We start from the raw sequence: 13,298 nt of genomic DNA, 5'->3' as shown, positions 1-13,298 counted from the left end.
GGCTTCACGCTCTCCCTTCTCTCAGCATCATAATCGCCATAAACATTCAACACAAACACATTACACTACATTCGATGCCTCCTTCCCCCACCCCCCACCCCCCACTAAATGCCTGAAACCAATTAAGAAATTAAATTTATTTTATGCAACTGGTTGCTGATTCTCTTGATATGTACAACCACAGATGCTGAAGGTGGATAAAATGCCATATTTTATTTCTATAACTAGGTAGGGTGGCAAGCAAAAAAAGTCATGATACTGTTCGAAGAGAGCCCTACAGATGTATTTTTGACTCTGAAGAAGCGCCCTCGGCATACGAAAGTATATGGGCAAATTTATATGAAGCCTTACAGATTGCCAAGTAAAAAACGTGCTGCACCATATTCTCGCTGGAATGATAATTTGCCATCACCAAGACCTGAGCTGCTTACAATTCCAGATTTTGAAATGCCATTGCCGAGGTAAGTGTCTATTTTTCCTATGTACTACTTAACATGTTATTTTCTCACAGAACACAATTTTATGAAAACCACAAGTTAGAGATATTTTAAATTTGACAAATTACTTGTGAATTCTGTCTTTTGTATGTTTCCAGTGTCTCAAAAGTATGTTTTGATGAATAAATTTGTGATGGGTGGCATCACTATATGCAACAAAGAACTCCTCTGTGAGAAAGGAAATATTATAGAATATTATTGATGTTTTTCATAGATTGCCGATTGAAAATGTGCTATAATGTTGTGCAGCCTAGTTTAAAACGTTGGGTGGTTGCTACTGGTAGTTGCTCTACTATGTTGCAAACAGTTCTTAAAGAACCTTTTTTTTTAAAAATATATTATCTCATATAAATGTAGGGTACTGCCCTCTGTGTTTAGTGAGCAATAACCAGAAGAATTATTCTGAATTTTTCATTGCTAATCTCCTCCTCTTGTTTTGAACTCATTTTAGTTTATAAACAACCGTGAAAACTAAAGAACCCCAGAGACATGAGGATATTGTTAATACTGCCCGCAGATGGCACAGTGTCTTACAGGCAGCACTCTATTTCTCAGGTAGCATAATATATCTCAAAAGATTTTGATATTCTCAGTAATGTTGCAAAACCTCTCAAACTAATCTACATATCATCAATATTGTTGCTGATCTGGAAATATTGAGCAATAATATTGACCATCTAGAGGAATTAAACATTGAAGGGGTTAAATAATAAATTCAGTTGGAGGCATTAACTTGGTGGGAGTGCCAGTGGAGGGGAGGAGTGTAGAGTGAGTGAAGGATGTACGAGATTGGGCTCAAATAGAGAGAGATAAGATGGAGGAATATTAAGGAATATAAGCTCACTAGATGAAATGTTAGTAACCCTTAAAAGAGCACAATTGCTTTGGAGCACTAAAGGTATTACTCTGGATACGGGCTGGTGCAGTAAGTGTAGGCTACCTGCCAGTTGGCCTTATGATGCACATTCTGCGTATTCTTGACCCATGTGGTCACCTGTGCGTGTAGTCATTCAGCTAGGGCACTATGATCATGACAGCTTCATCATGGGTACCTGACTGTGCATCAGCAGTTTGCCCATTTTTATTTTTGTAACCTCCCAGCACCTGAGACTGAGACATTTTATTTAATATCTGTTTAGGAAGCCGATCCACTTATGGGTTCAGTGAACACACTATTGTTTTAACGATGAATTTTGAAATATGGCTGTGTGTCACTTTCCACCTGCGAGAGAGATACATTTACCCTTTGGACTTTAGCTGATCCATGGATAGCAAAAAGCAGAAATAGATGACACCTTCTGTTGTATCCTAAGATTGTGATGCAGATTCACCAGCGAACATCACAATCCAAAGGTCCTGAAGAAGCCTTGCACATTTACTCTTGGAAATGCACAGTTTATAAAATGAAACATGTTTAAATACCTTTTCAATGCTGTATTATACCCTTGAGGAAAATTACAGTCTCTTCTTTTCAATACTTTTGACACATTTGTCACAATAGCAAAGTAAAATAAAATTGGTTTTAATGGTGGACAACAATGGTTTACAACTCTATTGAAGATTTGTACATGTTGATACTCGATCTCATACCATAACAGTGTGTGTCACCCATCTCTGCTTCTTGCTGTAGATTTAGCTCTCTAAGGAGCAACGCTAATAACATCGCTGTTGAGCACCCGTAAGCACGGAACACGCATCCAAGGAGTAACTACAGTCCAAAGAGCAAATGCATCTCCCTCGCAGGTGGAATGTGGTACATTTCAGAATTTATTGTTAAAACATTAGATAGCTCATTGAACCAACAGCTGATCGGGTTCCTAAACAGATATCAAATAAAACATCGTACGCTAGTGCACTCATGGAAGCTGGGATACTCGGTCCTGCCAACAGCTACCTGTACAGGAAAACTCATGTTAGAACAGCACTGGGTTGGGGTATTGTTGATAGAGATCAACATGTTAAAGCCACATACACACCATAATATACCATGTGTTACCACAGTGATTATAATTATTGATACTGTGGCCTCTACCATTTCATTTTAACATAGCAAATATATGTGATGGGCACACAGGTACATATGTGTTATGAATACGGAAGTGAACTAGAGAGATTCTGCACAGTCTGGATAATGTTTCATGAAACCATTATGTCGCTACACATTATTATGTAACAAATGCAGTTCAATTGAATTTAATAATGTATAAATAACTGAATAACTAAACGACAGTTAACAAAATAAAATAACAATAAACTTAAGCAATCTAGACATGTGCAGGACATGTAACTCGTATCTCTCATTACTGACACATTTAGGTGACAAAAGTCACAGTATAACTTCTAATTTTGTTTCGGACCTCCTTTTGCCTGGCATAGTGCAACAGCTTCATGTGCCATGGACTCAACAAATCGTTGGAAATCCCCTACAGAAATATTGAGCCAGGCTGCCTCTATAGCCATTCATTATGGCAAAAGTGTTGGCAGTGCAGGATGTTGTGCCCGAACTGACCTCTCAGTTATGTCTCGTAAATGTTCAATGGGATTCATATCGGGCAATCATTCACTTTATTTGTCCAGTATGTTCTTCAAACCAAGCGTGAAGAATTGTGGCCGGTGATATGGCACATTATTATCCATAAAAATTGCATCATTGTTTAGGAACATGAAGTTCATGAATGGTTGCAAATGGTCTCCACGTAGCTGAATGTAACCATTTCCAGTCAATGATCAGTTGAGTTGGACCAGAGAACCCAGTCCGTTCCATTAAACAAAGCCCACACCATTATGGAGTCACCACCAGCTTGCACAGTGCCTTGTTGACAACGTGGGTCCATGGTTTTGTGGGATCTGCACCACACTCGAACCCTACCATCAGCTCTTACCAACTGAAATAGGGACTCGTCTGACCAGGCCATGGATATTGTCATGAGCCCAGGAGAGGCACTGTAGGCTATACCGTGCTGTTAGCAAAGGCACATACATCGGTCATCTGCTGCCATAGCCCATTAACGCCACATTTTGCCATGCTGTCCTAATTTGATATGTATGTCCCACATTGATTTCTGCACTTATTTCACACAGTATTACCTGTCTGTTGGTAATGACAACTCTATGCAAATGCCACTGCTCTCAGTCATTGTGTGAAGGCTGTTGACCACTGCGTTGTCAGTGGTGAGAGATAATGCCTGAAATTTGATATTCTTGGCTCCCTCTTGACACTGTGGATCTCAAAATATTGAATGCCATAATTTCCAAAATGAAATCTCCAATGCATGTAGCTCCAATTACCATTCCTTGTTCGAAGTCTGTTAATTCCCGTCATGCGACCATAATCTCATCAGGAAACTTTGCACATGTATCAGCTGAGTACAAATGATGGCTTCACCAATGCGCTGCCCTTTTATACCTTATGTACGTGATACTACACTGTCTGTATGTGTGTACATTGCTATCACATGACTTTTGTCACCTCAGTGTGTAAGTCTGGGCAGTGAAGTGGGACGTGTGAGCCAGTTGGTTGTATGGAATCAGCACAGTAAGATGGGTCAACTTGGATATGTGAAAAGATGACAGAAGAGAGCTATCTTGTTTGGAAGTGCCCATCACCTCACAATGAACGAAATTGTCCTATTTGTTGCTATATCAGTGCAGACTGCCCAACATGTCTACAAGGAATGGTGTATCACTCACAGTCATTTAATGTAGTGTAAGAACCATTGTAAAAACATCTTAACTGGCAGGGACTGGAGGCGAGTGTCATGCCTGTCAGTTATCCAGCAGTTTCAGACCCAACAGAAATTGCTTCTCCCAGTGAATGCTGGTTCATATCAAACAGTTTGTGAACAAACATTATGAAGGAAACTGTATGCAATGTCCATTTGGAGTCTGGCACTTCAAAAGGCCATTGCTAACAGCAGCACATGAAACTATGCATCTTCTATTGGCCAAATAACACAGAAACTGGACAGTAGCTGACCAGAGGCATGTGTGGTCTGATGAGTTTTGATTTTGCCTCTTTCCAAATGATGCGATATGTCAAGTGCACTGATGGCTCAATGAGGTGTTTTAACCTGCAGTGTGTGTAGAGTATAGGTAGGCCAGAATTTACTTTAAAACATTTTGGAGGATTTTTCATGATTTGACCTCATTTGTTTACATTAACGCGAACATGAATCATTAGCCTCATTCCACTCAGTCTTAACCAAACAGAAAATTTTTAGGACTAATTTGGAGAAGCCATTGAAACTTATCAATATCACCAGAATATGGTAGTTTTACCAGATATAATCATCAGTGAGTGGCTTTGGGTGGATATGGCATACCTGAAGAACCTTGTGGACTCTGTACCTCACTAAACTGTGATCATTATCAGGGCCAAGGCCAGAGATTGTGTTGCACAATATTAGTGTTATGTCTTTTGGGAATGACTTAATTTTTTGTCTGGTGTGCTTTTGTGCTTATGAGATGGAAAGTTGTAACATAATGGAGGTAAGAATAGGAAAGGAAGCAAGCAATTACTGCCATGAGTAATCACTAGTTATTCTTCATCCTGCATAAAAGTTGATGCACAACTAGGACTGGTAACGTACTGATCAAAATAATAAAATGTTCACAGGGATGCTTGGCACACACAATATTAAAAACGGATTGATGCCTAAGAAAAGAAATATTACAGCTGACCCAGTGTAGTTTGTATGCACACAATCATATGTATTCAGTTTGTCAGTTCTCTATCTGTTTGTCCATATTGTATCTATCTGTTTTGAAACCTTTGTGCATCTATAACTTTTTTCTTTTATGTATTAATATTTTATACATATTTTCTATTGCTTTTTTTTTCTTATCCTACATGAATGTGTTCAACCTTCATACATACAATTTTCAAATCATTTAATTTGTTCTATAAGTGACATGTCTGGATTTACAATGAAAAGATATTTTAACAAAAACAAAAAAGCTATACACCAGAGGAAATAATCAACTGGCAGCCGGGGAAAACATACAGTGACTCCTTCTGGCAGAATTGTTGAAATGGAAGGAGGGGGAGGAAGGGAAGGAAGAGAGGTTAAGTAAAAGGACTGGCGAGGCTCAGGAAATGGGGAGAGTTCAAAAAATTTTCCAAGAACCACAAGTCAGATGAGATTTACTGGATGGGATGAAAAGGAAAGACTGATTGTTGCAGCTACATTGGACGAGATTTGAAAACCTGAGAACTTAAGGTGGAAGATATGGTAATAAACAAGACAATTGCTGACAAAACATCATGCAAAGAAAAGAAATAGTTACTGGAAATAAATGCAGAGACCAGAGAAATTAATGCTGAGACGATAGAAATTAACTTAAATTTAGGCCAAATTGGTGGTGAGAACCAAGGGCATATTGTAATGTCAGTTCCCACACACTGTTCTGAGAAACTGGTGTCAGAGAGGGGGGGAGGGGGGTAAAATCGAGATGGCACATGCGGTGAATCGGGCACCAAAGTCTGACTCTTATGTTGTAGAGCATGCTTTGCAAAAAGTTGTTATGGGTTGCCAGTATACACTGTCTGTCTAATTCTATTAATCAAGACTGATAACTTGGTGATAGTCATACGAATGAAGAGGGCTCAACAGTGTTTACATAACACTTGTAAACACTGTTTGGCCTTCTGCATTGGTGTTGTTATCGAGTTATCAATTAGGGTGAATGGGAATAGACAGAGAGTGTATACTGGCAACACACAATATCTTGTTGCAGAGCATGTTCTACTACAGAACAGTCATGACCTCGGAGTCCGTTCCACCACATGGCCGTCTCAATTCTCCCCGCTGACGCCAATGCCGTGCCTCTGTTTGCGTGTCACAATCCTTCCTCTGGTCCCTACACATGACGATATCCTGTTCTTTGCAGAACTCGAGGCTCTTCATTCCCTAAAAACTGATGGCTCCATCATTATCCTCCCAGCAGACAAGGGATCTATGACTGTGCTACTTGACCAATGGGACTATATACGTGAGGGTCTATGCCAGCTGTCTGACACATCTCTGTGCAGCATATGCCATTGAGGCCCCACCTCTCACCTCCTTCCTAACGTTCACAAACCCAGTCGCACTGTCCATCCCATAGTTGCTGCCTTCAAAGCACCCACCGAACACACATCTGCCTTAGTTGATCAACACCTGCAACCTACAACACAAAGACTTCCCTCCTACAATAAAGGCACCAACCATTTCTTAGATCAACTTAAATCTGTGCCCGTCTCACTCCTAACACACGTCTTGCTCATCACCATTGATGCCACTTCCCTGTATATTGACATCCCCCACGCACATGGTCTCTCTCTGCTGCTGAACGTTTCCTCAGTCTGCTCAGTCTGTCCCCCCCCCACCCCCCCACCCCCGAGGGAGGTGGCGCAGTGGTTAGCACACTGGACTCGCATTCGGGAGGACGATGGTTTAATCCCACATCCGGCCATCCTGATTTAGGTTTTCCGTTATTTCCATAAATCACTTCAGGCAAATGCCGGAATGGCCAACTTCCTTCCTTAATCCAATGAGACCGATGACCTCGCTGTTTGGCCTCATTCCCCAAATCAACCCAACCAGTCCATCCCCACCTGATTCCAAACCTGTGACATCCTTCCTGCTCACCTTACTCAACTTTATACTTACTAGCAATGACTTTACCTTTGAGGGACACAGACATATAAACAGATCAGGGGCACAGCCATGGGAAGTAGGATGGCTCCTTCCTATGTCAACTCTTTCATGGGTCACTTTGAGAGGCTGATCTGTTAACATTCTTGGGGTCTCTAAATAAATTCTCCAAATTAAATTTCACATGGTACTATTCCGAATCCCATGCCACTTTCCTCGATGTACACTTGATCATCACTGACAGTCAGCTACACACTTCTGTGCTCATTAAATCTACCAACAAACAGCAGTACTTACAATTTCATAATTGCCACCATTTCCATGTGAAATGTTTCCTCCCATACAGCCTTGGTATTCGAAGCATACATATTTGTTCAAATGTAGACTCTTTATACCAATATACCACTATTCTCATCTCAGCCTTCAGTGAACACAATTACTCCACCAGTCTAGTTTAAAAGTAGATTTCCCTGCCATCACATTCAATCCTGAAACCGCTGATCCGTCAAAAACCAACTTAGGGAGCCAGCACCAGCTTGCACAGTGCCTTGTTGATAACTTGGTCCCATCGCTTCGTAGGGTCTGCACCACACTCAAACTCTACCATCAGCTCTTACCAAATGAAATCGGCTCTTACCTGACCAGGCCATGGTTTTCCAGCCATCTAGGGTCCAACCAATAAGGTCATGAGTCTAGGAGAGGCACTGCAGGTGATGTCATACTATTAGCAAATGCACTCACGTTGGTTGTTTGTTGCCATAGCCTGTGAATGCCAGTTTTAACCACACTGGCCTAATAGACATTGTCATCGTATGTCACACATTGATTTCTGGGGTTTATTTCATGCACTGTCACTGTAGCTTGTTTGTTATCTCTGACAACTCTACACCAATGCTGCTGCTCTTGGTCATTAACCGAAAGCAATAGAACAATGTGTTTTCTGTGGTAACAGGTAATGCCTGGAATTTGATATTCTCAGCTTGACACCATGGATCTCAGAATATTGAATTCCCTAATTATTTCCAAAATGAAATTCCCCATTTGTCTAGCTTCAACTACCACTCCACATTCAGAGTCTGTTACTTCCCATCATGCGGCCGTAAATGTGTAGACACCTTTTCACATGAATCACCTGAGTACAAATGACAGCTCTGTCATTGCACTGTCCTTTTATACCATGTGTATGCGATACTACTGCCTTCTGTATATGTGTATGTCACTATCCCATGACTTTTGGCATCTCTATGCAATTTAAAATAATTTTTTTCAGTCTCGGCATTTCTTCACTCTCTTGTAGTTTCCTGTATCTTTTATTTCCTGTCTATTCCTCCGCCGCCCCGCCCCCCCCCCCCCCCCCCCCCAGACACACACACACACACACACACACACACACACACACACACGTCTACCACATACAATGCCCTTAGCTTTTTGCTCTTACTAACTCATGCATAATGTTTTGTCACTAATCTCTGTCTTACTTGTTACTGTAACTTCCACCGTTAGCCTCTCAGGTTATCAAATCTCATCTGGTGCAGTCCGCAACAATCAGTCTTTCCTTCTCATTCCGTCCACTAAGTCTCCCCCGACCCAGGGTTCTGGGTGACATTTCCTAACTCTCCCCATTTCCTAAACCTCACCATTCCCTTTCCATAACCCCTCTTCCTTCCCCTTCAATTCTTGTGCCAGAAGAAGAAGAAGAAGAAGGCAGTGCCTCCAAAAGCTTGAAAATTTCAGTACTTTTATATGTATGTTGCCCTGCCACTGCTTAGTGAATAGATTTTTTTTATCCATCCAATTACATTATATTCTCAAGCATTGATTACTTTCATTGATCTACTATATAATGTGTGTGTAATTTAAGAATAGAGGTAAGAGTTGTTGACAGGCAGATAATCAAGACTAAAGATGTTACTAGCTTCGTGATGACTCCTTTTTCGAGCTACAAACAAGCGCGCGCCCACACACACACACACACACACACACACACACACACACACACACACAAAATATTATAAATAACAATAACGTGGTGCAATCTTGTAACTGGTGTGTGCGTGTGTGTGTGTGTGTGTGTGTGTGTGTGTAAAACATTTATGTGAAAGCCATATGCTTAACATATGAGTTTATGAGACTGTTTCTTTGAGAATCTTAAAGAAAAAAGGCTTCATAGGCAGTTTAGTTCAAGTATTCTATAGTTTATATATACTGAAATTTAATCCCATCCCGCCTCCCTTTTCTTTTGTAAAGGAACTGCAATTACATGTGCAGATTAGTTGTGATAGAATATGTCTCTGAAATCAGCCGTGACTCACATCTTGCACTACTTACCTGATTTGAAGAGCAGCATTAATATTTCTCCTTTCTCCAGTGAAACTTGAATCATTTAAAAATTTCAGGCAGTCAGAAGTTATTTAGGTGAAACAAGAACCATAGTCTCAGTTTAAATTGTTGAATTCATTTATCTAAATTGAATTCACTTATTGAAATTGTTGAATTCACTTTATTACAATAGCCATTTCAGCCTTCGAAAGGATTATGCTGGGATTGACAGAGTTAGAGGCACTGAAACTTCCGCCTTCCAATTGTGGTCTTGAGGAGTTGCTATAACATTTCAAGCTCATAACAAGATCATAGTTTTTTCCCTAAATTCAACATTAAATCAGTATGTTTATAATAATACTCTCCTTGATTTTAAGCAAGTTATTTTCTACTTCTTATGAGACTTTGACATGCAGATTCTACCTCGGCCCAACCAGTTAATTTAAATTTTTAGTGCGTCTAAACAGTCATATTTTTGAAGTACTGAACATGTAAGCTGTGTAAACACTGTAAGTGTTTTTTCTTCTGTCAACTTATTATTAGACTCTTTTGGGATATTTATGAAGGTTTCCCCTGACTCTTTCCTGGTGTCAGTGAAGTGTTCATATGGAACAGCCTCTGAAAGAAATTTATACGAGAAGTATTATCTGACTATGTAACTTTGACTACTAGGCAAAATCAAATGATGACGAATCTGTGATGGAATAAGAACAGGATGATATGGATAAATTGCTACTCACCACATAGATGAGTCATTGAGTGGCAGACAGGCTCATTAGGAAGACTACTACAAGTTACAAGACTACTACATATTATCAGCTATCCAACTAATGTGGCCGTGTGTGTGTGTGTGTGTGTGTGTGTGTGTGTGTGTGTTTTGTCTACAGTATTATGGAAAGATAGTTGCTACTCACCATATAGCAGAGATGCTGAGTCGCAGATAGGCACAACAAAAAGACCTCTCAGAAAGTGAGCTTGATCAGAAATAGACAAAACACACACACACACACACACACACACACACACACACACACACTCACACACACACACAAATGCAAAAGCTACTCACCACGTCGAGGCAATATTGATCGTTGAGTAGCAGACAGGCACGTTGAAAAGACTGCTAGATATTATTTGCTATCAGACTAATGTGGCCATTTGTGTATGTATGTGTGTGTTAAAAGGATTCACACAAAAATTAGAAAAGTTGTTTGTTTAGTTTGTGTGCCTTTTGACAACTCAGTGCCTCAACTACTACCTGTACTCCTCTAAATCTGTAAATGCTCTGTCCATCCAACCATACATTCTTTATAAGTACTTTAGACCTACAATTACATGATATACATCCCTTTGGTGTAACTGTTGCTGCTGGTGAAAATCAACTTTCATTCCCTTCCAGATCTTCACCAAAGCAACAGTCTAGAGAAGCAGAGGAACAGCCAGAAGCTGGCTTGGATTCTGATGTGGATGAGGATGATGATGACGACGATGATGAAACGTTTCTACCTGGCTCTGCTGATGACGATGGTGGACAGGCATCACCGACATCTGCGAGACTGTATTTGCCAAAACAAAGGTCATCTGTACAAAGAAGAGCTACTGTTACTGGGGCAAGTCCTACAAGCAAGAGGTCACCAGTGAAATTAGAGGAGGTATGACTCCCTAAATTCTTTCACAGGATTACATACGTATAAACTGTTCACAGCATTCAGAGTTTGCATGAGACTCATGGAGTCACATCTACTCCCTTTATCAGCCTTAAACTTAACTGTTGCTGTAATTGTGTACAGGTTGCAAAAGACTAAGGGGAAAGCCATGTAAGAACATTAAAAACCCCTTTTTAGGGTTTCATAGCTCAATCGTTAAAAATAGGTCTGAGGTCTATGTCCTTTGGTGATGTAGAGAAGTTAAGTTTCTAAGACATTGCAATCAGAAAATATGGCCATTTATGTCATATATTTTGATATTCTCACTCATCAAAACCCATAGAATACTTCCCGTTGAAGTAGAATCATGAAATTTTGCAAGAAGCAAGGTTTCACAGTACAAGTAAAGAAAAAGAATCAGAAAATTGTGGTCACTTAAAACTTCCAGTCTATTAGGCCATGGTCGATGTTTAAAACTTTATCCTAACGTCCCCTCTCCAACTGCAGGTGACATCTTCAGAGGTAAAATGGCGAACTGCAAACAGAACTCAAGGGAGTGCGGAATATATAAGCAGTGTAGAGGGCACAACAGTCTTATTATGTGATGTGGCCTAAGAGATTATCGCTGGTAATGCCAACATTCTTGATTGTCATTTGTACGTTGCAATGTTGACATCCAAATTTTATCTAATGTAAAATCTTCCTCTTTTCTGTTAAAATTATTACAGTGTTTATAAATCTCTATTGCCTCTCAATACATATGCACATATAATGCAATGTTTTTGGTGTGACACTTGTCTCAGTGAACTTTATATCACGATCACCATCTTGGTAAAGATATTCCACTATGGCACAATTTATCCATGTGTCCAAAATGGCAATTCCTCTTGTGTTCTATGAGACAGGTGTTAACACTTCTTTTTATGGTACTAATATAAAACAGTCCACAACTACAAGGAATTTTATATATAGCTGGTGTAGCCAAAGGATGTCCTATATCTTTTGCCAATCTTAAACATGTTTTATTTCCTTGTTGGATCTGGAGGTAGTTTCGACACAGTACTTTCTCATACTTTCCCAATACAATCTGTAATCATACAGGTAAATGGAAGGAAAACTTTCCCTTTGGCCAGCCGTTATTCCTCATCAGTCTTGATTCTCTCCCTTGGGTGAAGTGCTCTATCTATCTATCTCCTTGTTAGAATAAACATTCTTCTTGAATGTCAACCATAGATGTTCAAAGTCATCTTTCAATTAAGTCGGTTCACAAATCTTGTGCACCCTATCTACCAAGTTTTTGATCACTCCTCTTTTTTTTTGTCTGGGGTGGTGGGTAGGATCTTTATACAGGTAACAGTCAGTATGCATTGCATTTCTATATATTCTGTGGCCCAATGTCCCGTCGCCTCACTTGATAGCAAACACATCCAAGAAATTCAGCTGGCCAGTATTCTCCGTCTCCATAGTAAATTGTATTTTCTGGATTGAGAGATGTATCAAGAAGGCATCCAATTTATCTGCTCTGTGTGTCCATACTGTCAAAATATCATCACATCGACATAGTGGTACTACCTGGCTGGTCTTTTCGTGGCAGTCTGCAATGCCTGTTGTTCAAAGTTCTCTGTAAACAAATTGAAAACACCTGGACTAAGAGGACTACCCTTAGCCACTCCGTCAATGTGTTCATAAAAATTGTTATTATGTTGAAAATAGGTCATGGTGAGGCAGTGTTTGAATAACTCCAAGGTATCTGCTTTCACCAGTTGATTAGTGATTTTAAAAATCTTTGTAGTTGGGTAATTCTTAAGTTTTTTATAATTGGTCAGATCCAATATATTGTTGGTCTTTTCATGGTAGTCCTCACTCCTAATTGGGATTACCCAAGATATGTTCTTGTGTCAGTCTTACTTCCAATCCTTTGGTACTGCTACATGGATCGTATCTGTATGATTCCCTAAGATGTGGAGACCTTATCCATGCACTAACCTCGCACATCAACTCCAGGCCATCAAAGGCATTTCCTACTCTATCAGAGGCAGGGCTATGTAATATTGCTTCATTCCAGCCGTTCGTTCCACATTGCACCGTACGAGAAACCACTTCCCTGGGCATGATATTTGTATGGCTTTTACCTTCTTGTGATAGTTCTTTCTTAGATTAGTCCGTATGTTGGATGTTGTGAACTAATTTTTCTGCTA

General features: G+C 40.0%; 1 protein-coding gene across 3 annotated transcripts in view; it reads left to right on the top strand.

Annotated features, from left to right (window-relative positions):
• The window catches only part of LOC126419905 (connector enhancer of kinase suppressor of ras 2), a 131,827-nt gene that overhangs the window by 26,917 nt on the left and 91,612 nt on the right, over positions 1 to 13,298 (top strand). For all 3 annotated transcript variants that reach the window (XM_050087183.1, XM_050087182.1, XM_050087184.1), the window contains exons 6-7: positions 229 to 461; positions 10,854 to 11,106. In XM_050087183.1, coding sequence (XP_049943140.1) covers positions 229 to 461; positions 10,854 to 11,106 — 486 coding nt within the window. The remainder of the gene's footprint in view (positions 1 to 228; positions 462 to 10,853; positions 11,107 to 13,298) is intronic.

The sequence above is a fragment of the Schistocerca serialis genome, chromosome 9 (genome assembly GCF_023864345.2).
Source record: "Schistocerca serialis cubense isolate TAMUIC-IGC-003099 chromosome 9, iqSchSeri2.2, whole genome shotgun sequence".
Classification (NCBI taxonomy): Eukaryota; Metazoa; Arthropoda; class Insecta; order Orthoptera; family Acrididae; genus Schistocerca; species Schistocerca serialis.
This window is presented reverse-complemented; position numbering and strand designations above follow the sequence as displayed.